This window comes from Danio rerio, chromosome 2, assembly GCF_052040795.2.
Source record: "Danio rerio strain M-AB ecotype USA chromosome 2, GRCz13ab, whole genome shotgun sequence".
In the NCBI taxonomy this organism is placed as follows: Eukaryota; Metazoa; Chordata; class Actinopteri; order Cypriniformes; family Danionidae; genus Danio; species Danio rerio.
Window position 1 is genome coordinate 21,927,263 of NC_141022.1, and position 15,882 is coordinate 21,943,144.

General features: G+C 35.3%; 1 protein-coding gene across 2 annotated transcripts in view; it reads left to right on the plus strand.

Moving 5' to 3' along the window:
* Positions 1–14,851, plus strand: part of elovl1a (ELOVL fatty acid elongase 1a) — a 51,662-nt gene extending 36,811 nt beyond the window's left edge. The window contains 5 exon segments of one of the 2 annotated variants that reach the window (NM_001005989.3): positions 8,446–8,526; positions 8,616–8,672; positions 8,882–8,987; positions 9,291–9,430; positions 14,063–14,851. In NM_001005989.3, coding sequence (NP_001005989.1) covers positions 8,446–8,526; positions 8,616–8,672; positions 8,882–8,987; positions 9,291–9,430; positions 14,063–14,374 — 696 coding nt within the window. In that variant the 3' untranslated portion in view covers positions 14,375–14,851. 2 annotated transcript variants of the gene reach the window in all.
* Positions 14,852–15,882: the final 1,031 nt, after the last annotated feature.

The following is a 15,882-nucleotide window of genomic DNA, read 5'->3' on the forward strand; positions in this document are numbered from 1 at the left end:
TAGCTTAACTACACTAAAGCTACCCCCTGGGAAATGTAGCAAGCTAAGCTAAAAGCTACATGGCAAAAGTAGCTTAGTTACATCTAAATTATTTTTACAATTTTCATTTTAAAATCGAAGCAACTTAAATTCAAGTCAATCATATCTTAGTGATCAATAAAACTGTCAATGAAACATGAAGCATAATAGTTCAGTTCAGTTATTTACTGTAAATAATATGCTTTAATAAACAGAAACAGCATCAGATATTAAGTTATTGCATCTTAATGTACTTCAGAAATAACTCTTCTCCCTCAGTCATCTTTCCATCAAGCAAGTTTCACCAGAGGTGGCAGTAACGCACCAAAAACTTTGTTGTCGAACACCGTAAAACAGGAAGAAGACTTCCTCATTCTCACAATCATATGGATTTACTTTCATCGGCTACACACCGGCCTCACAGCTCCGTGAATCTTGGTGCCATCACTTATTGATCCGCGATCGGTAAATGTAGCTTTGTGGACGCTACTGTGTAGCTACTTGTAGCGACGCTACTGCCCAACACTGCCTATCAGTTTCTTTCTTCTGTTCAACACAAAAGAAGGTATTTTGAGAAAATGCTTGTGGCTAGTACCCATTGACATTCATTTTAATTTATTAAGTTAATGTGTGCCAGCAAATATCATCTTTTGTGTTCATCAAAAGAAAGAAAGTCATGAAGGTTTAAAACCACGTGAGGTAGAATAAATATTGTGTGTCATTTAAATTTCTTTGGTGAACTATGCCTTTAACATTAGAACTGTCGGAGGTTGCTGTATACCTAAAATCACCAGTGCGAGTAAATTTTACCCAGCACAACTTTTGTTTAGAAATTGCTAAAAAACAAACATACTATTTCACCACTTTTTCGCCACTGTGTCTAGACTCATGAAATTATTATTTCAGGGTAACAAGATTATTTTAGAAGTAGGTGATGAATAGGTTAAAATATCTAAATTTGAGCCATCATACTCTGCATAACTGATTTCTCCAAACTCTCCATCATTCATTTCATTTCATGTGTTTAATAGCTTTATAATCACCTTCTTTTTGTCGTTTATTATAACCACTAATTCAGTGAGTGTAATCGAAAGTAAAATGGAATGGATGTGTGAATGGTCTTTTCCGGGAAAATTCCGTAACGTGTGTGCCTGTGTGAACAGCACTTTTTTGAATTTACCGGTCAAGTCATTTCGGAAATCTTCTGGATATTTACTGATATCACTGTGTGAAAGGGGCTATTGTCCGACTTTTTAATCTATTTTTATTTAAACAGTTTTTATATCTGGGAATTGTAAATAAGACAGTTTGAGTACAAGGCAATGACTGGGAGGCTTGAATGTTTTATTGAATGTCTGTTATGTACATTTAAATAACAGTGATCTGTAAAATTGAACCCATGGCAGTTTTAATGTTAAATGTGAATTGAACAATTTTATTTGACATATTTAAACAAACTGCACCAAATACAAGTATTCCATACATTTTGAAATAAAACTGTTGAGGATACAAACACAATCAAACCCTGGGCTTGTTTCCATTGTGGTCCTCGCTGTTAAAGTAAAGTATGGCTTCAAAGTATAGCTAATACATAAAACAGACAGAACCTCCCCATTTTAAAAACAAGAACACAATTATTAACAACACGTACTATAAAATATAGAACAACATCATCCACCATGCAAACTAATGCCAAGTTCAGACTTCATGATTCTCAAAGCAATCGTGTCACAGATGTTTTCACACTCATGACTATCTGGGGTAGCATTCTGTTGCTGCTTTGTTTACATTGCAAGATGGACTGGCGACATAGAGTTTCACACTGCATGACTTTACAATCGAAGAATCGCAGACAACTTTTTCCAAACTACGTCTCACAACCGAACACAAAGTACACACAGTATATATTGTATTATTAACTACATAATGAGAAAGAAGCCTTTATTGGGGTAGAAAATGTACATATTTGCTCACCTAAGTTTTGAAGAGAATTAGCAATTTCTTAACTTTTTTTCTTTTTCCACCCAGTTGTGGTATTGCTCAGATGACACGTCAAATGTAAGTGCTCCTGCCAAATTTACACTAGTTTTTCCTCTAATTCTTGGGTCCAAATAAACTGAAAATGAGCGCTTTTACCTTCTCCCCCAACCTTGCGGATATCCATACTAGTGGATGCTGCTTTCTCATTGGCTGTAGGTAATTGCCGGTGTTATTTTCGGTTAAAACTCATTTCACACGGAATGATTTCACATGGCATGATAGGTGACTCATCTGCGATTCTCTCAGATCCTGTCTTGGATGGTCCATAATGGATGATTTTTACTCATGAATGAGCACCGATTTGCCTGTGATTTCAGACATTTGTTGGCGAATTTCTCAAAATCAGGGCTAAATCAAGCTGTCTGAACTCGTCACTACTATAATCATTAAACAACCATCTTTTGATCATTTGTTTGAATCTCCCTTAGTCTTTTATTTCCTTGATTGCTTTAGGTAACTTGTTCCACATGATTGCAATGGTGGATAAAACATTGCACTTGTAAAATTAAGGGTACAGTAGATGATCTGTCTAAATGTAAACCAGTTAGCATAATATCTTTTAAATACAATTCCTCCCCTGTTGTCCAAAGCCATGCCTCCCGAAAAAATGAACACGCACATTAAAGATGACAGAGACGTTATCCAGCACGTTTTTATGCAGCGGATGCCCTTAAGGCTGCAACCCATCTCTGGGAAAATGATACAAATATATCATATAATTGTATATCATATAAAATTATTATTACAATATGATATAATTATTATTTAATTATTCATAATAGTTTATTTTGTGTCTTTTACATACGCTGTGAGCAGCTACCATACCAAAATGAGGTAAAGATCTCAATCCAACACAGCACCTTTGGAATGTGCGTAAATAAAAGATCCATAGTTGTGCAAAGGACAAATCGCCTGCAACTACATGATGTTGTTATGTTCATAAGGACCAAAATGTCTGAAGATTGTTTACAGCAAATTATTAGTTTTGTTTTGTTTTTACTGATGAACACAAAAGTTGATATTTTGAAGAATGTTGGTAACCAGAATGAAGTGCTGCATCCCAATTATCCCGATTATACTACATCCTAAAAGTTTGTACTTTTTGTGTGATACTTTTGAATGTGCAACAAAAGAGTATGCAAGGTTTGGGACATTTGTCTTCCTTAATAACTGACCGTTATGTTGCATAGATATGTGCCCGGTTAGACCATTATGTTGCTCATTTAAATGCCCTGTCAGTCATCTAGACATTTCATCAACATGTCTTTTATTTTTAGTTTCTACCATATTAAAGAAGCAGCAGCAGGTTAGTCTGCTATTCATGAGTCTTTTATGAAGAGAAATCGTTTCAGGTGTTTGCATAATTATGCATTTAAACGTTGATGTCCAAACACATCTCTATAAAAGCTCACATTGTTGCCGCAGGTAAAATATAATGCAAATAGCAAGTTATTTAAATATTTTACAATAGGTTAGATATTAATTAACAGTCATTCACCAACAGTCATTCACTTTACCAAAGCCTTACCACTTAATTTTCGGTCTTGCACATCCGCCATGTCTGTAGTTTGTTAACACTTTTTAAACATGTTTGTAGTTTTCATCGAATTTAGGTCCAACGCAGAATGCATTAGCTTTTAAAGTAGCCATAAAACTTCTCTTTTTTTTTCTTTTTGGAACAGTAGATCATCTGGGCAACTTTACCTAAGAAATACTCATTTCCACATACCATGATTCAGGACATACTAATTCTAAATTAATACTAGGATGGAATTGTGTAGGGACATCAACTGTCTGGTTTCTAATATGCTTTAAAATATCTACTTTTGCGTATAAGTAAGTGTACAAGTAACTTGAGAGTGAGTTGAGAATGTGGTGTGTGATTCCCTTCTCTGCCAGAGACTGCTCTATGGGGTTAAAACCCTTTTCAAACTGTATGGTTTAGATATGTATAGTTTTATATATATATATATATATATATATATATATATATATATATATATATATATATATATATATATATATATATATATATTAAATGTAGTAGTTGTGGATGTCTGATGACTAGTGCGCTTCCGCTGAACTAGCTATGGTAGCTTGGCAACAGAGCCGCAATGTCAACACACAGAATCTGTCAGCACGGTTGTCCAACCATGCCAAGAATTCCTGGCTGAGAACAGTTTATAATCGTGCTGTGCCATTCCAGGCTCAGTAAAGAAGCAACCGTTACCGTACCGAAGTGTTCTTAGAACAGTTCGGCACGATGGTAGAAAAGCGGCTAATGATATGATTAAGGTGTTTTTATGAGTTGTGTTTAGAATGTCTCTCGCATTTCATGTTCTGTTTTAAATGTTATAGTACATAGATCAATTAACGTCCTACATCACCGCACCATCAAACATTTCTTCTGAAGTTTCATGTAGTTTTGAGCGTTTAGTTTTTTAACAGTTCACAGTTTCACTTTCATTCAGCAATATTTCATTCATCCCCCCACAACAAACTGAGCTACTAGATGAGGGTATGAAGTAAGGACTAATAGGATATGGTATTTTTTTTTAAAAATGTATGGAATTTGATACCGCATGCCGAATGGAAACAAAAACGTGCACATTGCCTGGACAGCATTTGTGCAACTGCTAGCATTGAATGTAATAAATCTTCAGCGATTCACTTTGTGCACTTGAACCCTTGGAGATGAGGGTATCTGTGGTCTTGTACTTACTGTGTAGGTGCAAAGAATATAGTGTCAAACTGCCTTCTGTAAATGGACTATCCTGTGGCAATATGCTGTGAAAAGTCCTACATGATCATAAAAAGTTAGATTTTTTGAAGGTTTTTACATGTCTGTGCTTCACTGCAATAATGCGACTCAAATAGGAATATGCCATGTGTCTTAATTCAATTTGTGTTTACTACAATTATGACTTTAGCCGGATTAAGGTAATCAAAAATCTGTTTATGTTGTAGACTGTTAATTAAAGAATTGTCTTAATGTTTAAAAATTGGAGTAATAAATTTCATTATCCTAAAATTTACTCACCCTCAAGCCATTATCAGTATAAATTACTTTTTTTTTCAATGAGATGAGCACAGTCGGATTAGTTAAAAGCTTTATCCTGGTTCTTCCATGTTGTAAAATGTTGTTGGACAGTGGCATTTATTTTTAAGCCTCTAAAAGTGCATAAATCTATTAAATTTATTAAAATTATTGTATGCCTTATGAATCAGGTCAAAGAGTATTTGTAGCAAAAATATTTAAGATTTTTGTTTTAATTATAGACTCTAAATAATAATTATAATATTCACACTTGAACCCCTAATTACTGACTTCTGGTGGCAGAAAAATGCACATTATGTATGACCTATGATGTAAGATGGATTTATAGCGGAAGCTCTAATAGACTCATCTCGTGGAAACCACATATCACATACTTTGTTTACCTCAAAAGATGATGACAAACAAGAAAACTGATTGACTGATAATGTTTTATACCTGTTTGTATACTTCCAATCGCACATAACCTGCATTCGGCTGCCACCAGAAGACAGAAAAAAGTCACACACAGCGAATGTCGTTGAGTCGAAGGTTGAGTCAATTTAATATTTTAGGTGAAGTATTCCTTTGTTTGATATTTTATGTGTTCAGAGCTGGTCTTCTGCTGACCTTTTGTAACAAATAATTAAACCTCTCTCATTTTGAAATACTCATTTGAAACAAATGATTTTAATGCCAAATTTTAAAAAAAAATCCCTCGAATAGCAAAAAACGATAGCACTCGCTTGAAGTGTTTTTTTTTACTCTAACGAAAAGGGTTAAAAGAAAAGTTCACCCAAAAATTTCAGTTTACTTATCTTTTACTGTATCTCAAGTGGTTCCAAATCTTTGAGTTTCTTGCTTTTATCACAAAACAAGATATTTTAGAAGTTTTTAAATATATTCAAGAAGTTTTGAAAAAAAAAAAAACTGAAAACCTGTAACCATTGTCTTTAATAGTAGTACAGACATATACCATGGAAGTCAATGGTTACAGGTTTTCAGCTTTTTTTTTTTTTTTCAAAACTTTTGTGTTTAATAGAAAAAAGAAAGTCAAACAGGTTTGCACCAAGTGAACGTGGTGCATAAAATAATGATCTAATTGTCAGTTTTAGGTGAACTATGCCTTTTTAATGCAAATAATAGGAGATGGATACACATTTGCCAAATAAACTGTCTCAGTGAACATACTGTAACAAAAATCAACTGTTTCTGCTGATAAGGCCTCGTTGACTGTTGGTTATGCTACCAGTAGTTCAATCAGCTGTTCTAACAACTGAATGGAAATGAACCTACAATTAAAAGTTAGAATTATTAGCCCCCCTGATTTTTGTTTTTCCAATGTCTGTTTGTTGGAGAGATTTTTTTCAACACATTTCTAAACGTGATAGTTTTAATAACTCATTTCTAATAACTAATTTGTTTAATCTTTGCCATGATGACAGTAAATATTTTTTTACTAGATAATTTTCAAGTCATTTCCATTCAGTTTAAAGTGACATTTAAAGGCTTAACTAGGTTAATTAGGTGAACTAGGCAGGTTAGGATAATTAGGCAAGTTATTGTATAACGATGGTTTGTTCTGTAGACTATCAAAAATATATAGCTTGAAGGGGGTAAATGGTTTTAAAAACAAAAAAACAAATAAGACTTTCTCCAGAAAAAAAATATTATCAGACGTACTGTGAAAATTTTCTTGCTCTGTTAAACATTTGGGAAATACAAAATTAACAAGTGTGAACTACAGTTGATGTCAGTTTATATATATATATATATATATATATATATATATATATATATATATATATATATATATATATATATATATATATATATATATATATTAAAGAAATCTTAGGGGGTCTTATAATTCTGACTTCAACTGTAGTTCACACTTGTTAATTTTGTATTTTTTTCACGATTCACTTCACATTAGAATGAAAATCCATCTACTGAATGTGATCTGTTTTTTTAAACTATTGTCTATGAACTCTGCAAATGATTATGTGTGAAAATCCCACTTGATCAACAGTTTCTAAAGTAATCATCATGCCCATCTGACATGAACAATCATCTGTGTTAGTCAGCAGTTCAACAAATCTGCTTGCCTAATTTGCCTTGTGATTGACTAATTTGTTATTTGTGTAAAAAAAGCTGAAAAGGATACCAAAAAAATGGCCTGTGAGTGTATATTATATACCAAAACTGAAAAAAAAAAAATATCAAATTATATATATTAAGGCTACACAATGTATCGTTTTACCATTGATATCGCAATGTGTGAATAAGCAGAAAACACATCTCAGGATCTAAAAGAAATATTGAGTTGATTAAAATAACCAGGAACCACTGATGATTTGTGGAGTCAGCCAAATTTGAACCCTAATAGAAAGAAAGATTTTCATTTGTTGATGTTTTTTAAGGAACTGTCACTAAGATATCAAGTGATATCTTTATCAAGATATCAAGTGATATATATATATATATATATATATATATATATATATATATATATATATATATATATATATATATATATATATATAACAAGAAATTTTAATTTTGAAGTTTAGATATTTAACAAAGGTTCAAGTGCATTTAAGAAGGATGCTGGTTCGATGCACTATAAAATGAGCAGATTAGCAGTGTTAAATTCTCATTCTGTATGTGCATCTCAAATTGCATGCTTATGTACTATTCTGTGCCATTTTGTATTATAAAATGTGCAATCTGTGTGTTCACAATGAAATATTTTTATTACAAAAGTAATAGGCGACATGGTAGCTCATTGGTTAGCTCTGTTGCCAACCAGCAAGAAGGTCACTGGTTCAAGTCTTTGCTGGGCCAGTTGGCATTTATGTGAGTTTGCATGTCCTCCCCGTGTTGACGTGGGTTTCTTCCGGGTGCTCCAGTTTCTCCCACAGTCCAAACACATGCGCTATAGGTGAATTGAATAAACTAAATTGGTTGTGTATGACCGTGTGTGTGAATGAGTGTGTGTGGGTGTTTCTCAGTACTGGGTTGCAGCTGGAAGGGCATCCGCAGTGTAAAACATATGCTGGATAAGTTGGTGGTTGATTCTGTTGTGGATACCCCTGATGAATAAAGGGACTAAGCTGTTTATTCTACGAAATGGCATAGAATGGTACACAATTTAAGACACAAATACAGACTGAAAATTTAGCACTGCTAATCATTTTTAAGCGTGGCCGATTAATCACCATTTACTTTCTGGGCAGTTTAATAAAAGTCTTTTAAGTTCTCCAGAAGTAGGTCTGAAAAGCTTGTAAGAATGAACAAATCATGTTGTTGTGCATCTGTGTAATATTTTCTGATCTTCTTGACACTTGCAGTTCTTGATGTCGGGATGGGCAACAACGTACACTTGGAGATGTGACCTTTGTGACCCGTCCAGCAGTCCTCAAGCTCTCAGAGTAAGTTTACTTCTTTCAAGCATGTCCTTCTGTTCCTCAAACTTCTGAACAAGCAGTTTGACTCATTATGTTTCTCCTTGTATCCTCAGATGGTTAGAGCGGCCTGGTTGTTCTATTTTTCCAAATATATTGAACTTCTCGATACGGTGAGAAATGGAATCGTTTGTTATGTCTCCGTTAAAATGTTAAAGGGATAGTTCACCCAAAAATAAAAATGTACTCGTTATTTACTCAAACAGGTTTGGAACGGGTAAATGATGACAGAATTTTCGTTTTTGGGTGAAGTATGCCTTGAATTGAATTGCTGTTTTTGAAGTAAGTCATAATGTGAACTAAATCTGTTTCTGTGATTCAGGTGTTTTTTGTGTTGAGAAAGAAGCACAGTCAGGTGACGTTCCTGCATATCTTCCATCATTCTGTCTTGCCTTGGACCTGGTGGTGGGGCATCACACTTACTCCTGGTGAGACTAAATCTGGTTTATAGATCGGTAGTGATTAACTTGTGGCTTGCTTTAAGACCCATAGACACATTCAGGCTTACATTATTTAATTAAACCACAATTATCAATCCAAACCTGCCATGCATGAACACACTCTTACAAATCAATTTAGGAGATTTTAGGGTATTTGTGTTCCCTACTAGAATACTAATTTTGTTCTCCTGTGTGTAAAAAGTTACTACATGAGAATTATGGTTGTTTGCTAACTGTTCTAAAGACATGCAATTGCAATCATTTCTATACATTTTCTTGTGAAATTTACAGCGGGTGGCATGGGTTCTTTCCATGCTTTGGTCAACGCCTGTGTCCATGTCATCATGTACACATACTATGGTCTGGCTGCTGCAGGGCCTCGTTTCCAGAAGTATTTGTGGTGGAAAAAGTACATGACTGCTATCCAGCTAGTAAGTATTGACTCAATAACACTTTCTTTTAGTGATTAAAGGGAATTTGGGATTAAGAAGATTCATTTGTTCACTAAACAATAAACATTCTACCATCATTTACTCACAATCAGAATTAAGTTATAAAGTAACTAATCACTGTAATTAAATTACTTTTCTGCTGAAAAGGTAAAGGGATTACTTTCAATTTTTGGGTAGTCTGATTACAATTACTTGCCTAAAATACTTTACATAAATTCAATAGGCATGTATAAATCAATTCAGAGGAGAATATATATAGCAAAAAATATGAGCAATATCACACAAGTAGCAGTGCCATATGGCTGTAAATTGGCACTCGTGAGAGGTGTGCCTTAGTGTCCCACCAGTGACAATGCTACTTGTGTGTATATAAAAAAAGAAAATTAAACATGGAGAGTCTCAAAAGCCCTATTGAACGCCATTCATTCACATCTGCAGCTGACGTCAGAACAGCAAAAACTGTTGCTACTTCACAAATGTCCCTTTAGAGCTAGCATTTGAATGGTTTTCTAGCGTAATATCTGAAGTGATGACAAAACAGGTGATTCTGCTCACATTTTAAGAGTATACGGCTGAACAGCATGAAATGTCATCAGTCTAGAGATACTTCCCAGTATTTCTCTGTTGCAATCAGGAAATCACAATAACTAACCTCGAAAAAGCCAAAGCAGTGCAAACAGAGAAGATTAGCAGATTACTATGGTATAAATACAGAGAGATCGACTTCGAATCTCACCTTTACCTGATTTAAATGATTTGATCAGTTTTTCTGCAATTAATTATATAAATAAATAAAGAAACTTCATAGTTGCAATCTAAATAACTACATTCTCACCTAAAAAGCCTCAAAAGTTCATTATGTTGTGCAACAGCTGCAATATTTGTCAAACTGTAATGAGTTTATTGATCTGCTGTGCGAGCACAGTAATACAGAAGGGTGAGTTAAGGCTACCATTCTAGAACAGAACTGAATATATATATTAGGCTTGGGCAGTATCCAAATTTTGAATTTCCCTATTTTACCCTGGTATCCGGTATTACCGTGCATAATAAAAAAAATTATGACGTAAGGCTTAGACATCGTCACCAAACTGTTGGCTTGTGCCTAAACCATTCAGAAACTGAATACTGTATATATTTGACCTTAGGTTCGCAGTCACCTGTTAGTCTTGTTGGTATCAGAGATCTGCGCAGGATGATCTCTCTCATTCACACACACACACATAAACGCACGCATGCATGCGCACACACACAAAGACAGCACCAAGCGACACACAGCACTACGATCTCTCTCTTTTTCACACACACACACACACACACACACACACACACACACACACACACACCATCCACACGGATATGCGTGTTCTTGCTCGGGAGCTAGACCACGTGCCCACTCTCTTTCAAATCACACCACAGTTACCAACTGCTCCCGCGCTATATTTGGAAATTTGTTCCCGCACCACAAGAAATCTGGTGGGCTCCCGTGGTACAGCAGCAGGAATGCAGACCTCTAATTTGTATTTACTACGTCTCCCTTTTCGTTCGGTCGAAACCGAAAATACATTTTACATTTATTAAGGCAACTACATATGAAAAAAAATTGCAATTAGTTCACAAAAGTATAAGGTATAAAATCCGAGTAATTTTAATTATGTATGTTGTGTTGTTCTGATATTTTGCCAGATTGTATTTGTTCGATAACTGCACATGCTTTAAAAACAATTAAGCCGCTTTTCCACTATCGTGCTGAATCGTTCTTTAAACAGAACTGTTCCATTCCGTGCCAAACCGGGCCAGACAGCACGGATACGGTTTCATTTTCCACTGTCGTGTTGCGACAAAGCTCTTTAAAACATTACACAAAACGCATCAGTAGTTGCCTTGGTAACGCAATGTAAACGGCTCCCTTTGTTCAACTAAAGTTAAATAAGAGCCGAAACGATTTTTTTTTTTTCATAAAAGCAAAAGCAACCATGTGACTAAACACTGTTATGCCGCTCTATGAAATAGGGGTGCTAAATGTGCACCCTTATTTATTTATATGTTGCGCAGCTCTGGCTAAATTTTATTTGGAGGGAAAATTACCAAAATGTAACGTGATGATTAAAAATAATTGGAGGGGAAATAAATAATATTTAAAATCTCTGAACATAACAGAAAAATAAACAATGATAAGACAACAAAAATAGTGCATTTGTATTATAGTGGCAGAAATATAATTTTGTACAGGCCTTGTCAAAGGTGAGCGGGCATGTTTCTCCCAGATCAGAGCGAGTTTTGTGCTGTGAAATACAGCGCTGCGTGCAATAAACTCACATTCAGCAGGCGAAGTAGGTCTGTATTCAAGTCAATAAAATAATAACGTTAATGAATAAAATATCTTCTTAAGAATGTGATGAGTTATTCACTTCTCTGCCAGAGACTGCTCTATGCTCTCATCCCATACGATCCCATACGAACCACTAACATCATTAATTTAGGAAATCATCCACCCTTTTCAAACTGTATCGTTTTGACCTGGATCGTTATTTTATATTAAATGTACTGTAGTTTATTGAGGATGTCTGATGACGAGCGCGCTTCTGCTGAGCCAGCTGTGGTAGCTTAGCAACCGAGTCGCGACGTCAACACACAGAATCTGTCAGCACAGTTCAGCACGGTTGTCTAACTGTGCCGAGAATTCCGGGCTGAGAACGGTTTGTAATCGTGCCGCGCCGTTCCAGGCTCAGTGGAGAAACAACCGTAACCGTACCGAAGTGTTCTTAGAACGGTTTGGCACGATAGTGGAAAAGCAGCTTTAGTTTCAAAATGTATGCCAATATACATAATACAGCATGTATGAAATATGGTTTCACTAATTTTAGGTGTTTTGTTGCATGTATTGTTTACAATATTTCTGTAATAAATTATTTGTGATTATTCGGTAAAACAAATCTAAAAGGTCCTGTTTGACATTCATTTTTAAGAATTAAGAGTTTTATTTTTATTGTATATGCACCGAGATGTATGTGGATTAATATTTAGTCAAATCAGTTTGTTCGTATTTAGTAACCAAGTTATTTTTCAGACTAAGTAATTAAATTCAATGGTAACGATGTAATTAATAATTAATTACATTTTTGAAGTATTTTACCACCCAGCATTACTCGCAGCCAACTTGTTCTAAACCTGTTTGAGTTTCTTTCTTCTGTTCAACACAAAAGTTGATACACTGAAGTATGCTGGGGAAAAGGTAGCCATTGACTTCCATGGTATTTTTCATTCCTACTATGGGTATCAGAGGCTGCTTTTTTCAATATTCTTCATGAAATCTAAATTTTCATTCAACAGAAGAACAAAACTCAGTTTAGAACCACTTAAGTGTGAACTAATCAGACCCCCTAGTTTGTCAGTTTTTTTTTTTTTTTTTTTTTTTATGATTTTTTTGCAATACAAATGACATGGACCTCACTCAGGACATGTATTAGGGCTTCCCTACAGTAATACATGTAAAACACAGATTGCTGTAAAACTCGTCACTGGCAGCAAGCATTTTATATCGTTAACTGCAGGGAAAGAGTTAAACGAAAACATTTATCGATTTTACACACACCATAATACCACCCATACATGTAAAGCACAAATACTGTCCTTCAATTTGGTCACATCCTTGAACCAATCTCCATCATTGTAAGCTGTTTGCTGTTCTGTCTGTTCCATTGCTTCGATTTGTTTGCTCAAACTTTCTTTTGCAATCTTTTACGTCAAACACACAAAACGGCCATCACGACACTGGAGTGATTTACACATGAAGTCAATGCAAAGATTGGATTAGGCATCCCATTTCAATCTTTGCATTGCCTTCATGTGTAAATCCCTCGCGTTTCATCCGCGTCTGCTTACTGCACAGGCTGCAAACCAATTCTGTCCTTTTCCATGTATTGTTTGGATTGTGAGGGCGCATGTGAGACGTCATTCTTTAAGAGACAGTCAAATATTTCATGTGCGCTGGGTATGCAACATTGATAAGTTATGTAAAACAATAAATTGCAAGCTGAAATTGACTATAATTTGATTATATGGTTTTGGAATTGGATGTTTTATGAGATTATTGATTTTTTGTGATTTTACTTAAGAATGAAATTTAATTAAGAATTTAATTAAGAATTTTGCAGGATCTCAAAAATTTGCAGTTTTTTGTTGATTTTGGGTTGGATTCAATGATCGTGGATTTGCAAAAACTAGGAGGTCTGGCTAATGTTGAGGAATTTTTCATTTTGGGGGAAACTATTCCTTAATATTCAGTTTTATTCAATTCATCTTTATTTCTATAGCGCTTTTACAATGTAGATTGTGTCAAAGCAGCTTAACATAGAAGATTATGCTAAAAGAGATTATACACTGAAGAGCAAATCCATCAATGCGCAGCTCCACAAGTCCCAAACCAAACAAGCCGTTGGCGAGAAACAAACTCCACCAAATGACGAAAGTGAAGGAAAAACCTAAACCTAGAGAAAAACCAGGCTATCCCATTCATAGTCATATCCCATTGTCTCCTATTCCATATGAACCACATTCGCTTCAAGAAGTGTCACTAATGACATTTGTGCTGCATTTTCATTTCCGCAGATTCAGTTTGTGCTGGTGACTGGCCATATCTCTCAGTATTACTTCATGGAAAAGTGTGACTACCAAGTTCCCATCTTCATTCACCTCATCCTGATCTACGGCACCTTCTTCTTCATCCTGTTCTCTAACTTCTGGATCCAGGCCTATATTAAGGGGAAGCGATTACCAGTTTCCAATGAGGACAAACCTAAACGGAACGGAGTCATCACTGTGATTGACCCTGTGGTAGTGGCCAATGGCAAACACTTGGAAAACGGTAATGCGCACTACAGCAATGGATTTGCCCACAACGGGAAAGTGAAGGAAGTCTGAACCAGTCAAAACACAGCCTTCTGGAGTATCAAAGACATCATTGTTAGATTATTGTTATTGTTTTGTTCAAATCGATACGTTTTATGATAGTATGGGAGATGAAACGGCACGTTGGATCTGGCGATGGGTCTCCCTTTTTGTGTGTTTGTGGATGTTGGAGTTTGGGGAGCACTATGCATGAAGAGAGTTCGTCCACTGAAGTCGGCTTGGTTGACGTCGCTCTGACACCTGACAGCATCTCTACGGTTTAATCTGGTTGACCTGAGCTTTTTTGTTTCCTGGCATATGAGTCTCCCAGTGGTTTGCACATTGTACAGTTCTCACAGATCTAACTCAAACTTGACTGTAAATAAATGTTTCCTCACAATCGATTGGAAATGTACGAGTTGTTCATTTTCTTTTTTGTTTGTATGTTTGTTCATAACTTATCAGTTAATGTTTTCTTTTTATAATAAAATAGATTTTTTTTGCTTTACCTATTTTTATGCTTTATTTGTGAAGTGTTTTTTGCTGCTGTTGTTGTTGACAAAATAAGTGTAGTTTATATGTTTAGGATCTATTTATATACTTACAAATATGCTACTGTCCATTAGGTTTTAAAATAAATTCTGTTAAACGCCCACAAAAAAAATGTTTTGAAAAATGTTTCAAACCTGTTACCATTGGCTTCCATGGTAGAAAAAACAAATAATATTAAAGTAAATAGTTAGAGATTTTCAGCTTTTCATGAAGGTTTGGAACCTCTCGAGCAGGCATGTCCAAACTCTGCCCTGGAGGGCCGGTTTCCTGCAAAGTTTAGTTCCAACCCCAATCAGACACACCTGTGCTAGCTAATCAAGCTCTTACTAGGCTTTCTAGAAACATTCTTGCAGGTGTGTTGAGGTAAGTTGGAGCTAAAATCTGCAGGACACCTGCCCTCAAGGACCGAGTTTGGCCACCCCTGCTCTAGAGGGTGAGTACATTTTCCTCATGCCCATTCAATTTGAGGCTATCCAAAATGTCTCATTTAGTGTTGCATTCTTAAAGGGTTCATTCATCTAAATATGAAAGTTCTGTTATTAATTACTCGCCCTCACTTTGTTCTAATCTTCTGAAACCTTTATTCATCTTCGAAACACAAATTCTGAGAGCTCCCTCATCCTCCATAGACCTTAATAGCCCGAGACGTCCTGAAAAGAAAACCAAAATCTTGTCAAAACAGTTCATTTGATTTGAGTGGTTTAAATGTAATAATATGAAGCTCAGAGAATACTTTTGTGTGCCAAAAAAAAAAAAAAAAAAACTGCTAAAAGACTTGGAGAGAAAAATAGAGATATTGTGCACCATAACAAAGTCCCTTTAAGGCAAGTAATTTTGCTCAGTGGGTCATTTGAAACGCCTCTCAGGCAGTATGCTCAAGCATTCTGTTTGAATAGAAAAACATCTAATTCTCCAAAATAGCTTGGAGAATTAGATGTTTCCCTATTCAAACAGAATGCTTCCAGAATGCATCTGTGAATTACATCGAC